Source organism: Zootoca vivipara, chromosome 6 (assembly GCF_963506605.1).
Source record: "Zootoca vivipara chromosome 6, rZooViv1.1, whole genome shotgun sequence".
NCBI lineage: Eukaryota > Metazoa > Chordata > Lepidosauria > Squamata > Lacertidae > Zootoca > Zootoca vivipara.
Genome location: NC_083281.1, coordinates 31,947,090 through 31,961,179, shown reverse-complemented (window position 1 = coordinate 31,961,179; position 14,090 = coordinate 31,947,090). Strand labels below are relative to the sequence as shown.

The window sequence follows — 14,090 nt, the reverse complement described above, 5'->3', positions numbered from 1 at the left end:
ATGGGAAGCCTGCAAACAGGGCATGAACGCAACAGCACACTTTCCCAGCCACTGACACCTAGAGGCATATTGACTCCTACAATGGAGATAGAACATAGCTATCATGGCTTATAGTCATTGATAGATTTACCCCCCACAAATTTTTTATAATCCTCTGTTAAAGCCATTCAAGTTGGTGACCATCACTACCTGTTATGGTAGCGAGTTCCTGAGTTTAACTGTACACTGTGGGAAGAAGCGCTTTCTTTTGTCTGTCCTGAACCCTCCAAACACTCAGCTTTCTTCGATAGCCCTGGGTTCCACTATTACAAGAGAGGGAGAAAAAGACCTCTCTCTGTCTACTTTCTCCACATCACCCCTAATACCATGCCATGTATCTTGCTCTGCCTTACTAGCCTTGTTTCTAAACTAACATGCCCCAAATGGCATGACCTTTTCTTGAAGAAGAAATGCATCCTTGTTGCCTTAGCAGCAGCATCTCACTGCCCATTTGGAGGGAGGACAGTGAGAGATCTGTATTTGCCCTCCGTGGCATCATAGTACTTTAAATGTGTGGTTTGAACGTGGTCTTGGTCCAAATCATGCAGAATCTGGGCAGGAAACTGAGATGTAGGCACTGTGGAAGGGCTTTAGTGGATATTTTGGTTGAGTGACTTTGCTTTCAGAGAGACCCTGGCTGAGGATTCATTTGGACATCCTCTAACCAACTTTGGAAGTTTTTTGGGGCTTTGGTATGTGTGGTGTAAGGGGATTGCTTAAGTCAGCTTTAAGGGGATTGCCAAAAGGGGATTGCTTAAATCAGCTTTAAGAGCAGCAGATCTTGGGACCAATGTTGCTGGTGGTGTTCCATGTGAATGCAAGAAGTATTTCCACTGTTCCCTCCCTACCATAGGAACATAACACATTGTCTTATTCCTTCACAGGGTTACCACAGATCCAACCACTTCATAGCCACTCAAGGTAAATCATTCTTATCATCTTCTTCCTCTTTCACATTCTGGTATTCTTGCCCTCCTCGTTCCTGCACCACTTGGGCTTGTTTTGGAGAATAATGATGGTGATGCTTGCCAACAACAACAACAACAACAACAACAACAACGGTAGTAGTAGTTGAGTATGTAAAGTTTTTCTCCAGGGAGAAAACTGCAGGGCAGAAGACTTAAGCCTGGCTCCCACACATGTACACGCACAATGTCCCAAGCACAATCAGAATCGCTCCTTTATCCATGATTGCTATTATTAAAAAATAACAATCACAGGAGATCATTATAAATGATGGATCTCCCATGACATCTTTTTTAATGGTCCTGAGCATGTGGGCAGCAGGGACCCAGAAAAAAAAAGCAACAGTGCAAAACTGAGTGGGGGTTGGCATATTCAATCCCTGGACCACCCTTGGTTTAATTATTATGATGATTAATTAAAATGATATCCTGTCTTTCCTCCCAAAGGAGCCCAGATGCTATGTATATGTGCCCCCCTCCCAATCCCTCCATCATTGGTGGACTCCTGGGGATTGGCAGATCCTCCTTCATCTTGAAGGTGATGGAGTGTGTGGATTCCGACAGCCCAACACATTAATTTATGCCAATTCAAGCTGTTCATTTTACTAAACAATTTAGACCCCAGATGCCTGAGAGGGGACACTCTTGGTAGTCCTCAGAAGTTTGGAATGGAGGTGTCTTGGGAGAGGGCTTCCTCTGTGGCTTTCCACTGTAGAATTCCCACCCCTCAAAGAGGCAACTGGCACCACCATTGTATCGTTCTCCCCATTCATTGAAGACACACCTCTTTACTTGGCTTTTGACAGATAAGTCTTATTTTTAAGTTCCACTACTCCCTGGTGCAGTTTTTCATGTCCACTACATTGTTCCAACTGCTTTTTAATACTGTATTATTGTACTGCTGTAACTCACCCCTGAGAGTTTTGTGGTAGAGGGCGGCCAGGAAAATACCTGAAACAAATCAATAGGCACCTTATTTCTGCACATGACGTCCTTTAGCAAGTCTCCGTGGTTGCTTAGTTCTCTTCCATCTCAATGCTTCAGGCCCCAAACAGGAGATGATCTATGATTTCTGGCGGATGGTGTGGCAGGAGCACTGTTCTAGCATAGTGATGATAACCAAGCTGGTTGAAGTGGGAAGGGTAAGAGACTCCTTCTGTTCTCCTCTCCCTGTGGGTTCCAGAGGGGTGTGTTTTATTGGCCCTGACCCCACCCCACCCTTAGACACACAGATGTTGATCTCATTTTGCTATTGCAGGTCAAGTGCTCCAAATACTGGCCAGATGACTCAGAGATGTATGGCGACATCAAAATTACCCAGGTGAAGTCGGAGACATTGGCGGAATATGTCGTGAGGACGTTCACTCTGGAGAGGGTAAGCTCTTCACGCTTCAGAGCTCAGCACAGTCCTGTCTGTGGAAGCATTGCTCTGAATCCAAAAGCTGGTACATTGGCCATGATCTTCCAGCAGCAACGGGTGGCAGAGATGTGTTTCACTGAGGTCTCCTCGCTGGCAAAAAGGTCTGCAGGCCAGGAAGACTGCAGGAGGGCTCCTATAGAACTAAACAATAGCAGCCACTGAGCATCGAGAAGCCATTTCCACTATCAGGACTCCTTCTGGGAGGTTATGTGTATGTGTGTGTGTGGGGGGGTAATCTTTCTCTTCTCAACTTACACACCCTCAGACCTTGCTATTTTGTCCACCCATGCTGGTCCCTGGAGTAATGTGCAATGCTCATGTGCAAAGCCTATGGTTAGGGTGTGGCCCTTCAGATGCCGTGGACTCCAACTGCTACACCCCCACCTTCAGCATTACCAATAGTCATGACTTGATGGGAGTTGTAGCCCCATGACATCTGTGTCTAAAGCAGTCTCCCTCAACCTGTTGCCCTCCATGTGTTTGGTACTGGAACTTCCATCAGCCTCCGCCAGCATTGCCAATGATGGCGTCCCAATACCATGCAGGGCTGCAGGTCCCCCAGTTTCAGGTCTACCATATTATTTTGATGGATAGTTTAGGGCTGAGCAAAAGCAGACCTTCTGAAATGCTTCATCCTCTTTGCAGACCATAAAATTTGAATGGCCCGTTCACTGAATATTCTGGGATGGGAAGGGATTTTCTAATAGTCTGGAGGGGTTTGTTTTCGAAAAATCACAACCCATTTTCTTCTTATTTTGGCTATGAATACTGAAATATAAGATATTGATAGTTTGTGTTGGTTGATGAAGGGAGCAGTGGGTTAAAAGAAGAGGGAGCAAAATCACTGCTTCCTACAACATGTTAAACTATCTATATATCTATCATCTATCTATCTATCTATCTTCATCTTCATCATCATCTTCACAGTTGAGCTTGAAATTCTTTTACTCTACTCACAGGCGGCAAAATGGGTGGAGCAATTTGAGTGGAGATGGGGAAAAGAAATTTCCTTCCTTCCTTCCTTCCTTCCTTCCTTCCTTCCTTCCTTCCTTCCTTCCTTCCTTCCTTCCATTGGCTTACCTCTAGATTTCTACATAGTTAAAAAGCACCATGTTTAGGCTATTAATCCACAAAAGCAAATGGTATCCCCCCCCAAAAAAAGCAGGGGCGCCAACCATAGGGGGTGGAAGCGGCTTCGACCCCCTCAATATTTGTGGGGGGCGAGCCCTACTCTCAATATTGAGGGGGCCGTCATCCCCCCCCTGCTTCTGGGTGAGTGCTCTCGTGCTGGGCGGGACACATCATGTGATGACCGGCCCCCTCAATGTGGGAGGCAAGTTGGTGTCCCAATGATAGGGCTTTCCTGATGTATTAGTTCAGATCCTAAGATTATTGTGCATTGTTGTCCTCACTGATTTGACACACAACATCAATTTCTCTAGCAATCAGTCATAGGCACACCTGTATACACAATTTTTCTCCCCACCCTGTTTTCTTTTTTTAAAAAAATGCTGTTTCGAAGTAGCAGGGAAAGGCATTAGGCACACATCATTCCCCATCATTACACATTCTTAGGAAGTGCTGACATTCTTCCCAGGTCATAGATTAAAGTGCTGATCAGCTTCCTGTGCCTTCCAGCATGGTGCCTTCCAGAGATTGTTGGTCTGCATCTCCCACCACCCCTGATCATTGGAGGCACTAGTTTAGGAAACGCTGACATAAAGATTCCAGTTTTTTTAATGGTTCAACAGACCAGGCTTAACATGCAAGAACTTGTTCATCACCAAATGGCTTTCTCTCTGTGCCTCTCCCTTTTGCAATCTGCCATAACTCTTTGGCACAATGTTGCTATATTTGGGACACTTGTTTGCAGCTGCAGCTCTGTGATTTTCACTCCCCAAAATGAGAACCAGGGATGTGCATCATATCCTTAGATACTGAGGGTAGAAAGAACGTAGAAGGAAGAGTAGTTTGTTTATTGACTTTGTATCCTATCCCTCCTTCTGCTGGGGCCTGGCACAGCAAACCACAAAAGAGGACCATTTAAAAGAAAAGAAAAACGTCTTTAAGACATTTCAAAACCATTTTAAAAAAATGTACAAAGTTTAGAAACAATCACATACCCTCACAGTTATTAATGTATTAGTTTCTTATGAGCCATCAAATGCCTAGGTAAACAGGAATATTTCAACATTTCTTCTGAAAGTCAATAGTGAGGGAGGCAGATGCACCTCGCCAGGAAGGGAATTCCACAAACAGGGAACCACCACCAAGAAGGCATTGTCACAGGTCAACATCAAGTTGGCTTAAAGGCTCCTTGAAAGTCCACTTTCATATTGTGGTGCGCGTGTGATGTGAACAAACACAAATAGAGGGTTTCCTTTGACGAAGAAGATGGAAACATGGTGACATTATCTGGAAATGTTTTCTATGAGGAAGAAAATGGTAACCTGGGCCTGGAGATGCTGCTACTTGCTGCATCTTCCTTTATAGACTCTGTGTTGTGTACAGTTTTGACTTTAGAATGCAAGGTGTTAAAATCTGGAACTGGATTTCAGGGGAATGGGAGCAAAGTTACCGGAATGTTTCAGGGTTTAAATTATTGCTTTCTGTTTTGTTTTAACTGGTTTCTGCTGCCGCCATCATGGCAGCCAGCTGCCTCTTCTGGCAGTGAATAGATTGTCTGGTAGGTAGGTAGGTAGGTAGGTAGGTAGGTTAGTTAGTTAGTTTTTTGAGATCTAAAGCCACGGAGCCACAAAGAACTGTAGGGAGTTCATGATTCACCTCAACACATCTTGTTATGCTGTGATCCGAATTCAGGATTTTCATATTCATAAGAATATTTATAAGGCAACTAATTAAAAAAATACCAAGGTAGTGCACAATGAAGTCAGGAAAACATATGAGAGCTATAAAATCATAACATTATAAAACCACAAAGAACAGAGCAAATGGCCAACACTGAATCAAATAAATTCTCTAAAAACACTTGGCAAAGCAAGTACCTTCCTGGAAGGTGGGAACCGTCCCGAAATTGCCTTGTAATTCAGAGTACGCACAGAACCAGTGCACACACCTAGTATTTGGGTGTAGCCGTTTCCTAGCCTGGGAGACTTTTGTCTGTTTCCAGTCTTCTCTTTTGGAACCCAAACCTTCTGCTCACCTTGGCAGCCCCCTCTCGCCAACCACGCTTGGTTGCTCAGAATTCCTCCATCTGAATCTTCCTTGTTTATACACACTCTTTAGGTATTCCATTGAAGGACGGTCTCTCAGTAAATAATGCCGCAGAACAGCCCTTTATTTACGTGGTCATTCTTGATGGTTTAATTTCAGGCTAAGCGCCATGTAATTGCACAGGGAATGGACAATTATTTCTGTCTTCTAGACAGGAGCTGAAAGCTTCGTGGCAATTATTGAGCAGTTCTACTGTATCTCGAGGCACCCGCAACTGTAATTCACCTCCCCTCACCCTGTAATCTAGAAGAACGTTAAATCACAACCTTGTTACAAGTAAAGTACCCGAGTTCCGTCGGGATCTGGTTGCCTTGTAATCGTTCCAAGGCATACGCCGCAGCTCCAGTTTCAGGGAGAAGGACCACTTAATCAGTGGCCTGGGATTTCTCCACCAAAAAAGAGGACGGAACCTCTGAGCCAGTGTATTAAATCATGATACCAGCTCAGCCAAGCTTAACAGAGATGCAATATCAAACCATGATGAGTGATTTAGGGTGAAAGGAGTTGTATCCTCAAAAGGAGAGCAGACAGCATGACCTTCAATCATGGGGTAATCCCGTGAATAAGCGATAGATTAATCTGTCAGTGTTGGCTTCTCTATGTTTCTCGTTTTTCAAAAGCGTAAGTTCAGTTCGCAATATTTGCACATCAGCCTGCAGTTATTATTTGCTTGATAAAATGATCTCACTTCTTCAGTCTTTTAGCGCTTGCTGTTCCTACTTTTGCATGCCGTTTTGCCCAGTCTACACATCTCTTCAAAGCGATTCCTCCCTAGCAATCTTTGCATGCTATTTCCACTCAAATAAGTATTTTTGTATGCAGTGTACACATGCACATTTCCTGGGCTGGAGAACTGCATCACAAAAATTCAGAGAAGTATCCATTTTGAAGGATAGGCACATTTCAGTCTGTGTGTTTGTGGGGGAGGAAAGTGTGACTTAAGGGGGTCTTACATGAAAAAATTGAACTGAATCAAAGCTTCCTGGTTCCGCTGGGAGGGCAGCGACATGGGAAATACACAAACCTTTTCTGAGATGAATCTGCCAAAGTGAAGTCGTGGCACCTGGGTGGGAATTATGATCAGGTGGCATTCCTGCCATTAGAGCTGCTTCATGTCAGAAACTACTGTGTATATGCTCTTATCTCATGAGCAAAATCTAGCACCTGTAATTGCTTTCCACTTGGCATCACGCCACACCTGAAGTCAGAGAATTCCCAACAGCTTCTCCTACATCAATACTTAGATGTTCTGGATACGTAGCAAGAGTTCTGGTAAATACAAGAGGTCCCCATCGGTGTTGGCATTCTGCCGGCAGTTGAAGATGCACCTGTTTAGACAAGTATTCCCCCGAACTTGAACTTTCCTGATTTGATTGTTTAAATTGCTCTTCAAATTGGTTTAATTGTTATGCTTTTTAACAGGATTGTTTTGTTGTGGTTTTTTTAAATTATGGATGTTTTTAACATGTTGATGGAATTGTTTTGTTTTAGTTATGTATGAATCACATCATTGGTTATTAACTTGTAAGCAGCTTAGAAACCACTCAGGTGTGTCAGCAGTATATTAATGAATGAATTAAAATTAGGTGAGCGTCCAGGGTCAACTAAATATTGAGTGTGATAACTGTTTGTTGCAGTGGTTAACATCTTTCATAGTGAACTTTATTATTTCCTCCAATTTTGAGAAAATGCAAATTCCAAGCTTCTGGGTCCTGTTAAATAGCCTTCTGTTTAATTGCAAAAAAATCCCTCTATAATTGAGGAACCACTTCCTTTTTCCTTATGTGTTCATAAACTGTAATCAAGTCATGCTTCTGCAGCAAACCTCACATAAATGGTGCGTAAATGTTCGGGATTTGTTATAAAGGATTTGATTTTAATATTTGTATTTTACATACTTATTTATTTCATTTATATAGAAGAACTCAAGACAGTGTACATGGTTCTGCCCTCCTCATTTTGTCCTCACAACAATCCTGTGAGTTAGGTTAGGTTGAGAGAAAGTGATTTTCGCTGGTCACGCAGTGAACTTCATGGCTCAGTGGGGATTTGAACCCTAGTTTTAGTCCACCACTCTAATCATTATACCACACTGCCACTTTTCTAACAACAAAGTTGAGCTCATAATAATAATAATAATAAGCCATGGCAAAAAATAAATAAATCAATATAATCAAATAAATAAACACCGTGTTAAATAAGCAAAGCAAGAACAAACAACTCATGGAACAATGCAGTTCAAAGAAAACCCACAATAATGTTAAAAATAATGATTCCTAATGGTTAATTAGAGGTGGAATTGGGTGACCTGCCCTCACAAGATGTGCTCACCCCATATTGCTGTTGTGATTTTATGTGACATTGGCTGGTCTTATTGATCAGGATATTTTTATTGCGGCCCACTTTGAGATTTATTTTTAAATGAAGAGCAGGCTATAAATTTCTCTAAGGAATAATGTAATGCATTGATTCCACTTTTAAACACAAGGCCAGGCAGCTGGGGACTCTGGAATGCAGCAAAGAAATTGGGATGATGAGAATTTTGGAAGCACCTTTAACGTTAACCTCCACCTTTCTGGGGAAACGTCCAGGGCCCGATTTACATATAAGCTAAACAAGCTATAGCTTAGGGCCCCACTCTCTTGCCCCCCCCCCAAAAAAAAGCAAAAAAAAGAAGAAGCCTGGATGTACATTTCCAAAATATAAGATATAAAACAAAGTAAATCCTACATACAGCAACAGTGTTTTGTGTTGTGTAGGTTCCTATGATGTAAATAATGGCCCCCGCCTGCTCCCTAAAATGGTTTGCTCATTTCTATATATAGGGTGCCTACATTCTGCATGGACTGGTTGTATAAATTACCATATAGCATATATTCAACACAAAAAAACAGCAACAATTTGTTGTTGACAAAGGACAGCTGGACATATAAAGGGCCCCGTTACCTTCAGTAGCTTAAAAAACGTAAAGGACCCCTGACAATTAAGTCCAGCCGCGAACGACTCTGGGGTTGTGGCGCTCAACTTGCTTTACTGGCCGAGGGAGCCAATGTTTGTCCGCAGACAGTTTTTCTGGGTCATGTGGGGGTCATGTGGCCAGCATGACTAAGCTGCTTCTAGCGAAACCAGAGCAGTGCATGGAAATGCCGTTTACCTTCCCGCCGGAGTGGTACCTATTTATCTACTTGCACTTTGACATGCTTTTGAACTGCTAGGTTGGCAGGAAATGGGACTGAGCAACGGGAGCTCACCCCATCGTGGGGATTCAAACCGCCGACCTTCTGATCGGCAAGCCTCACAACGTCCTCAGTAGCTTAGGGCCTCATCAAAACTAAATCCCGCCCTGGAGACATCTGTAGGGCTAACCCTACTTTCTCTCTCCCTGTCCTCACCTCCTGCTTACAGAGGGGCTACTCAGCAAGGCATGAAGTAAAGCAGTTCCACTTCACATCATGGCCAGAACATGGGGTGCCTTACCATGCAACCGGGCTCCTGGCATTCATCCGCAGAGTGAAGGCCTCCACACCTCCCGATGCAGGACCCATTGTTATTCATTGCAGGTAAGTTCAAGACTAGGGATGCAAGAAGGCATCATTTTCCATGTCACACGCAGGACTGTTTCTCTTCCTCTGAGGTTCATCTTCTGCCCTAAACCACATTGTTCATATTGTCCACTGTGGCAAATTTGCATGCCTTATGTCATTTTACATACAGTACTTAATCGCATAAACTGCATAAACTGCATTGCCATTATGTTAATCCACCCAATTCATTTTAATTTAAAGGAAACAGAATAGGGTGGGAAGCCATAATCAATTCCATATTGTTTGTGGCCTGAAAGCAACAACAGCAAGTACTGATCGTATTCACTGGATTGATTTTCACTCTAGACGTGGAAGGAATAAGCATTTTCCTCATCCGTTGCTGGTTTTTTTTTAATTCCCCAACATCCCTGATCAAGACAATTAGGAGCAACCATTAGTTTTTGCCTAACACACACAGAGCCTTTTGTAATATAACTTGTAAAAATATACATTAAGTTCAGTAATGAGAGCATGAGGAGAGAATAATGATCCTTATTATGAATAGGGTCCTCAGCTCATGGTTGAAAAAAGTCAGCAAAGAATTGGGGCATTATCTGCAAATTAGTAGTAAGGAGAAATCACAGAAAATGATGACTTTTGTCTTGAAAGCAGTGAAATGTCATCACAATTAATAAAATGCCCAGCTCTGTGATTCTATTGATAATTGTGGGAGTTTTGATATAGAGTCCTTTCCTTAGATCACATCCAGTTTCTGTATTATACTTTAAACATCAGTGAAATACAAAATTGGCTTTATTGCTGGGAATGGTGGTGGAGGCAGCTGAGGCAGGTAAAGAAACCAGTGCTTTATGGCTTGGGCTTTGGAGCTTAATGTCCCAGGAAACATTATCAAAGGTTAGTCCAGACACTGAGGTCCTCCTCTGATGGTCTTCTGTTGCTTCCCTCACTGCGAGAAGTGAAGTTTCAGGGAACCAGGCAGAGGACCTTCTCGGTAGTGGCACTCTCACTGTGGAACACCCTCCCTTCAGGTGTCAAGGAGATAAAGAACTATACAACTTTTAGAAGACATCTGAAGGCCGCCCTGTATCAGAAAGTTTTTAATGTTTGATGTTTCATTATGTTTTATTTGTTCTGTATTCAGAGTGGCTGGGGAAACCCAAACAGATGGGCAGGGTATTATTATTATTATTATTATTATTATTATTATTATTATTACATAGGAAGTTGGTCCACTATTTGTCCACTAGCTCAATATTACATGTTTTGGACTGGCAGTGGCTTCCCAGTATCTCGGACTAAGGTCTTTCCCATCGCATGCTACCTGGCCCCAAATCACACAGTAATTGGCCCCATGGAGCTTCATGGATAAGTGGGGGACTCAAACTCCAGTCTTCCAGGTCCAAATCTGGCGCTACTCTAACTGCTAGACAATGCTGCCATCCTCACAGTTACATGGCCTGCATGGCTACATTGGCTGTTCTGCTGAGAAGCCATGAATGTTGCACTCCTGATCTTACACCTGCTCTCCTTCTTCTTCTTTTGCTTGCAAAGCAGTCCCATGCTAGCGTAGAACACAGCAGCGCTGTTCCTTTCCTCTCTTACAGCCGTTCTTTTTAACTTCTGCATTCTGTGCTCTTTCTGTGCTAGATAAACAAGAAAGGACTGATGAATGAAAGCTGGGGAATTTCTCCTCATCACTACTTTTCTCTCTCTCTCTCTCTCGTCGATTGCTTCATCAGTATTCATTCATCAGGGACAACCAGTATAATTAGTTTCCCCAGCCTGTAATCATTGATAATCACAGCAAGTGATTCATCTGCCCCAGAAATTAGTATATATACTAAGAAGGTCCAATGGAAAGGAGAAGTGGCTTCCCTTTGCGGCATTTGGAATTTTGTCTGGGGCTTGGCTGGGTGGATCTTCGTTCAGGAGGGGATCTGTGGGGTCAGCCCTGTGCTACAGGCAAGCTTTCCCTAAGAAACAGCAATCTGTAATGAATCTGCTTCTCTCGGTATGTATGTGAGCAGGCTGGTTTTGTCTAAAGCAGGTCTGGGAAGGGACCTTGGCAGAAACCTTCTGGCTGCCATTGCAGGAATATATCGCTGAATGAGATGTTGGCTGTGTTCACGCATAGCGCTAAACCATAGCTGAACATTATGTCCTCATATGTTCCCTTGCTCTCTCTTCCTCTGGTGCAGCTATGAAGAAGGGATTTGGTTAGGTTTATTATTATTATTATTATTATTATTATTATTATTATTATTATTATTATATTTATTTATACACTACCCTATACCCGGAGGTCTCAGGGTGGTTCACAACAAAACCACAACATATAAATTCAAACCAAAAGCAGTAACCCAATAACACACACACACCCAAGCCACATTCTAAAAGGGTGTTGGATGTCAATAAGATAAACCAAAGGCCTGGTTTAAAAGGAACGTTTTTGCCTGGTGCCTAAAGGTGTGTAATGAAGGTGCCAGGTGAACTTCCCTGGGGAGAGCATTCCATAGACTGCAGAGAAGGCCCGTTCTCGTGTTACCACCCTCTGGACCTCTCAAGGAGGAGGCACACAGTTTGTCCTAATCAGCCACCTTCAGCTAGTGCTTAATGGACATATCACATCTAGATGATAATAATAATAGCAATAGTTAACGATAGATCCTAGTTGGGACTGGAGACAATGGTAAACTGTGGTTAGTTGAAAATGGAACCAAATTCCCCCAGTCTCCCTTTGGAGGAGGAGAGTGGGATGGGGGAGTCTTCTGCAGCTAACACTAACCTGGTTTAGCTGCCCGTACCATTAAAATTCATCATGCGAAAGGCTGGACTAGATGAATCCCAAGCCGGAATTAAGATTGCCGGAAGAAATATCAACAACCTCAGATATGCAGATGACACAACCTTGATGGCAGAAAGCGAGGAGGAATTAAAGAACCTTTTAATGAGGGTGAAAGAGGAGAGCGCAAAATATGGTCTGAAGCTCAACATCAAAAAAACCAAGATCATGGCCACTGGTCCCATCACCTCCTGGCAAATAGAAGGGGAAGAAATGGAGGCAGTGAGAGATTTTACTTTCTTGGGCTCCTTGATCACTGCAGATGGTGACAGCAGTCACGAAATTAAAAGACGCCTGCTTCTTGGGAGAAAAGCAATGACAAACCTAGACAGCATCTTAAAAAGCAGAGACATCACTTTGCCGACAAAGGTCCGTATAGTTAAAGCTATGGTTTTCCCAGTAGTGATGTATGGAAGTGAGAGCTGGACCATAAAGAAGGCTGATCGTCGAAGAATTGATGCTTTTGAATTATGGTGCTGGAGGAGACTCTTGAGAGTCCCATGGACTGCTAGAAGATCAAACCTATCTATTCTTAAGGAAATCAGCCCTGAGTGCTCCCTGGAAGGACAGATCGTGAAGCTGAGGCTCCAATACTTTGGCCACCTCATGAGAAGAGAAGAATCCTTGGAAAAGACCCTGATGTTGGGAAAGATTGAGGGCACTAGGAGAAGGGGACGACAGAGGACAAGATGGTTGGACAGTGTTCTCGAAGCTACGAACATGAGTTTGACCAAACTGCGGGAGGCAGTGCAAGACAGGAGTGCCTGACGTGCTATGGTCCATGGGGTCACGAAGAGTCGGACACGACTAAACGACTAAACAACAACAAACCATTAAAATATGGTTTAACTAATTTAGCACTTCATGTGAATCTGACCTTTGCCCTGCATTTCAGAAACCCCAGGCTACATAGAATTGTGGTCGGCAAATGATCACAGTGAAAAGATAACTAATAACAGACCCCACTCTCATGCATTTAAGCCAACGTTTGATGCATGAATCAAAATGGGGTGAGGATTGAAACCCAGTTGTCTCCTGTACTATTCAACACTCTGGATCTCAGCACCACTCTCTCTCTCTCTCTCTCTCTAAAACTATAAAAAATCTACAAAAAAGGGTTGGAAAGCTTGGATGAATTCTATCTGTCTGGCACATTCTTCATTGTTGTATAAAGAAAAGTAGGTATTGATTAAAAACAAAACAAGACCCACAACATTAAAATATAATCACATCCAAGAACTAAAACACATTTTAAGAAACCCACATTTCAGGTGGCTTAGGCTTGACTCCCCAGAGCCTGCTGTAGCAAATGGGTCTTTCAATAAAAGATGTGCTCAGGACTCGGTTGAGTTTCCAAAGGCCAAGACTTCTATCATGGGGAGACAGCCATCGAGAATGCACCTCTGCCTTCAGCATTCTAATTCATTGGAGCAGTGAAGGAACCTATGGGAGAAGTTAGGCCAGACTTTCCCAACAGTGTATATTAGGAACAGAGGAAGATGCCTCATACTGCGTCAGACACATTGGTCCATCTAGCTCAGTATTGTCTGCATTGACTGGCAGCAAGTCTCCAGGGTTTCAGATTGGGTATCTCTCCCACTTCTCTCTGGAGATATTGGGAACTTGGCGTGGGACTTTCTGCATACTCTACCACTGAGTTGCTCCCCTTCCCCGTTATTTGCTTGGGCAATTTATTTGCCACTTTCATTTAAGCAATTTTACAGCATAGATTAACACATCATAAATAAAAAGTACAAAAAGACCAGCAAATTTCCGCATTCTGGAAGGCACAGTTAAGAACTAAACAGAGCATCCTATTTAGCATAAAAAGAAACATTACGCATAAAAATCAGCTGCAAAATTACAAGGAAAATTCCAGATAGCAAAACACAGCAGACAGCTAAACAATATATCCCCAGAATATCAGGAAATAGAATATTACAAATGAAAATCAGCTAAGAAGTATGAATTCCACATTTTTAAATAACATGATTGACAATCAGGCAAAATAAAAATCAGCTCACTCTTCCCAGCCTTGATATGCT

The 14,090-nt window shown here is 42.9% G+C and overlaps 1 protein-coding gene across 5 annotated transcripts in view; it reads left to right on the top strand.

Annotated features, from left to right (window-relative positions):
- Window positions 1-14,090, top strand: part of PTPRU (protein tyrosine phosphatase receptor type U) — a 359,555-nt gene that overhangs the window by 301,926 nt on the left and 43,539 nt on the right. For all 5 annotated transcript variants that reach the window (XM_035119522.2, XM_035119521.2, XM_060275729.1 and 2 more), the window contains 4 exons: window positions 924-960; window positions 2,049-2,146; window positions 2,263-2,379; window positions 9,064-9,218. In XM_035119522.2, the coding sequence (XP_034975413.2) occupies window positions 924-960; window positions 2,049-2,146; window positions 2,263-2,379; window positions 9,064-9,218 (407 nt within the window). The remainder of the gene's footprint in view (window positions 1-923; window positions 961-2,048; window positions 2,147-2,262; window positions 2,380-9,063; window positions 9,219-14,090) is intronic.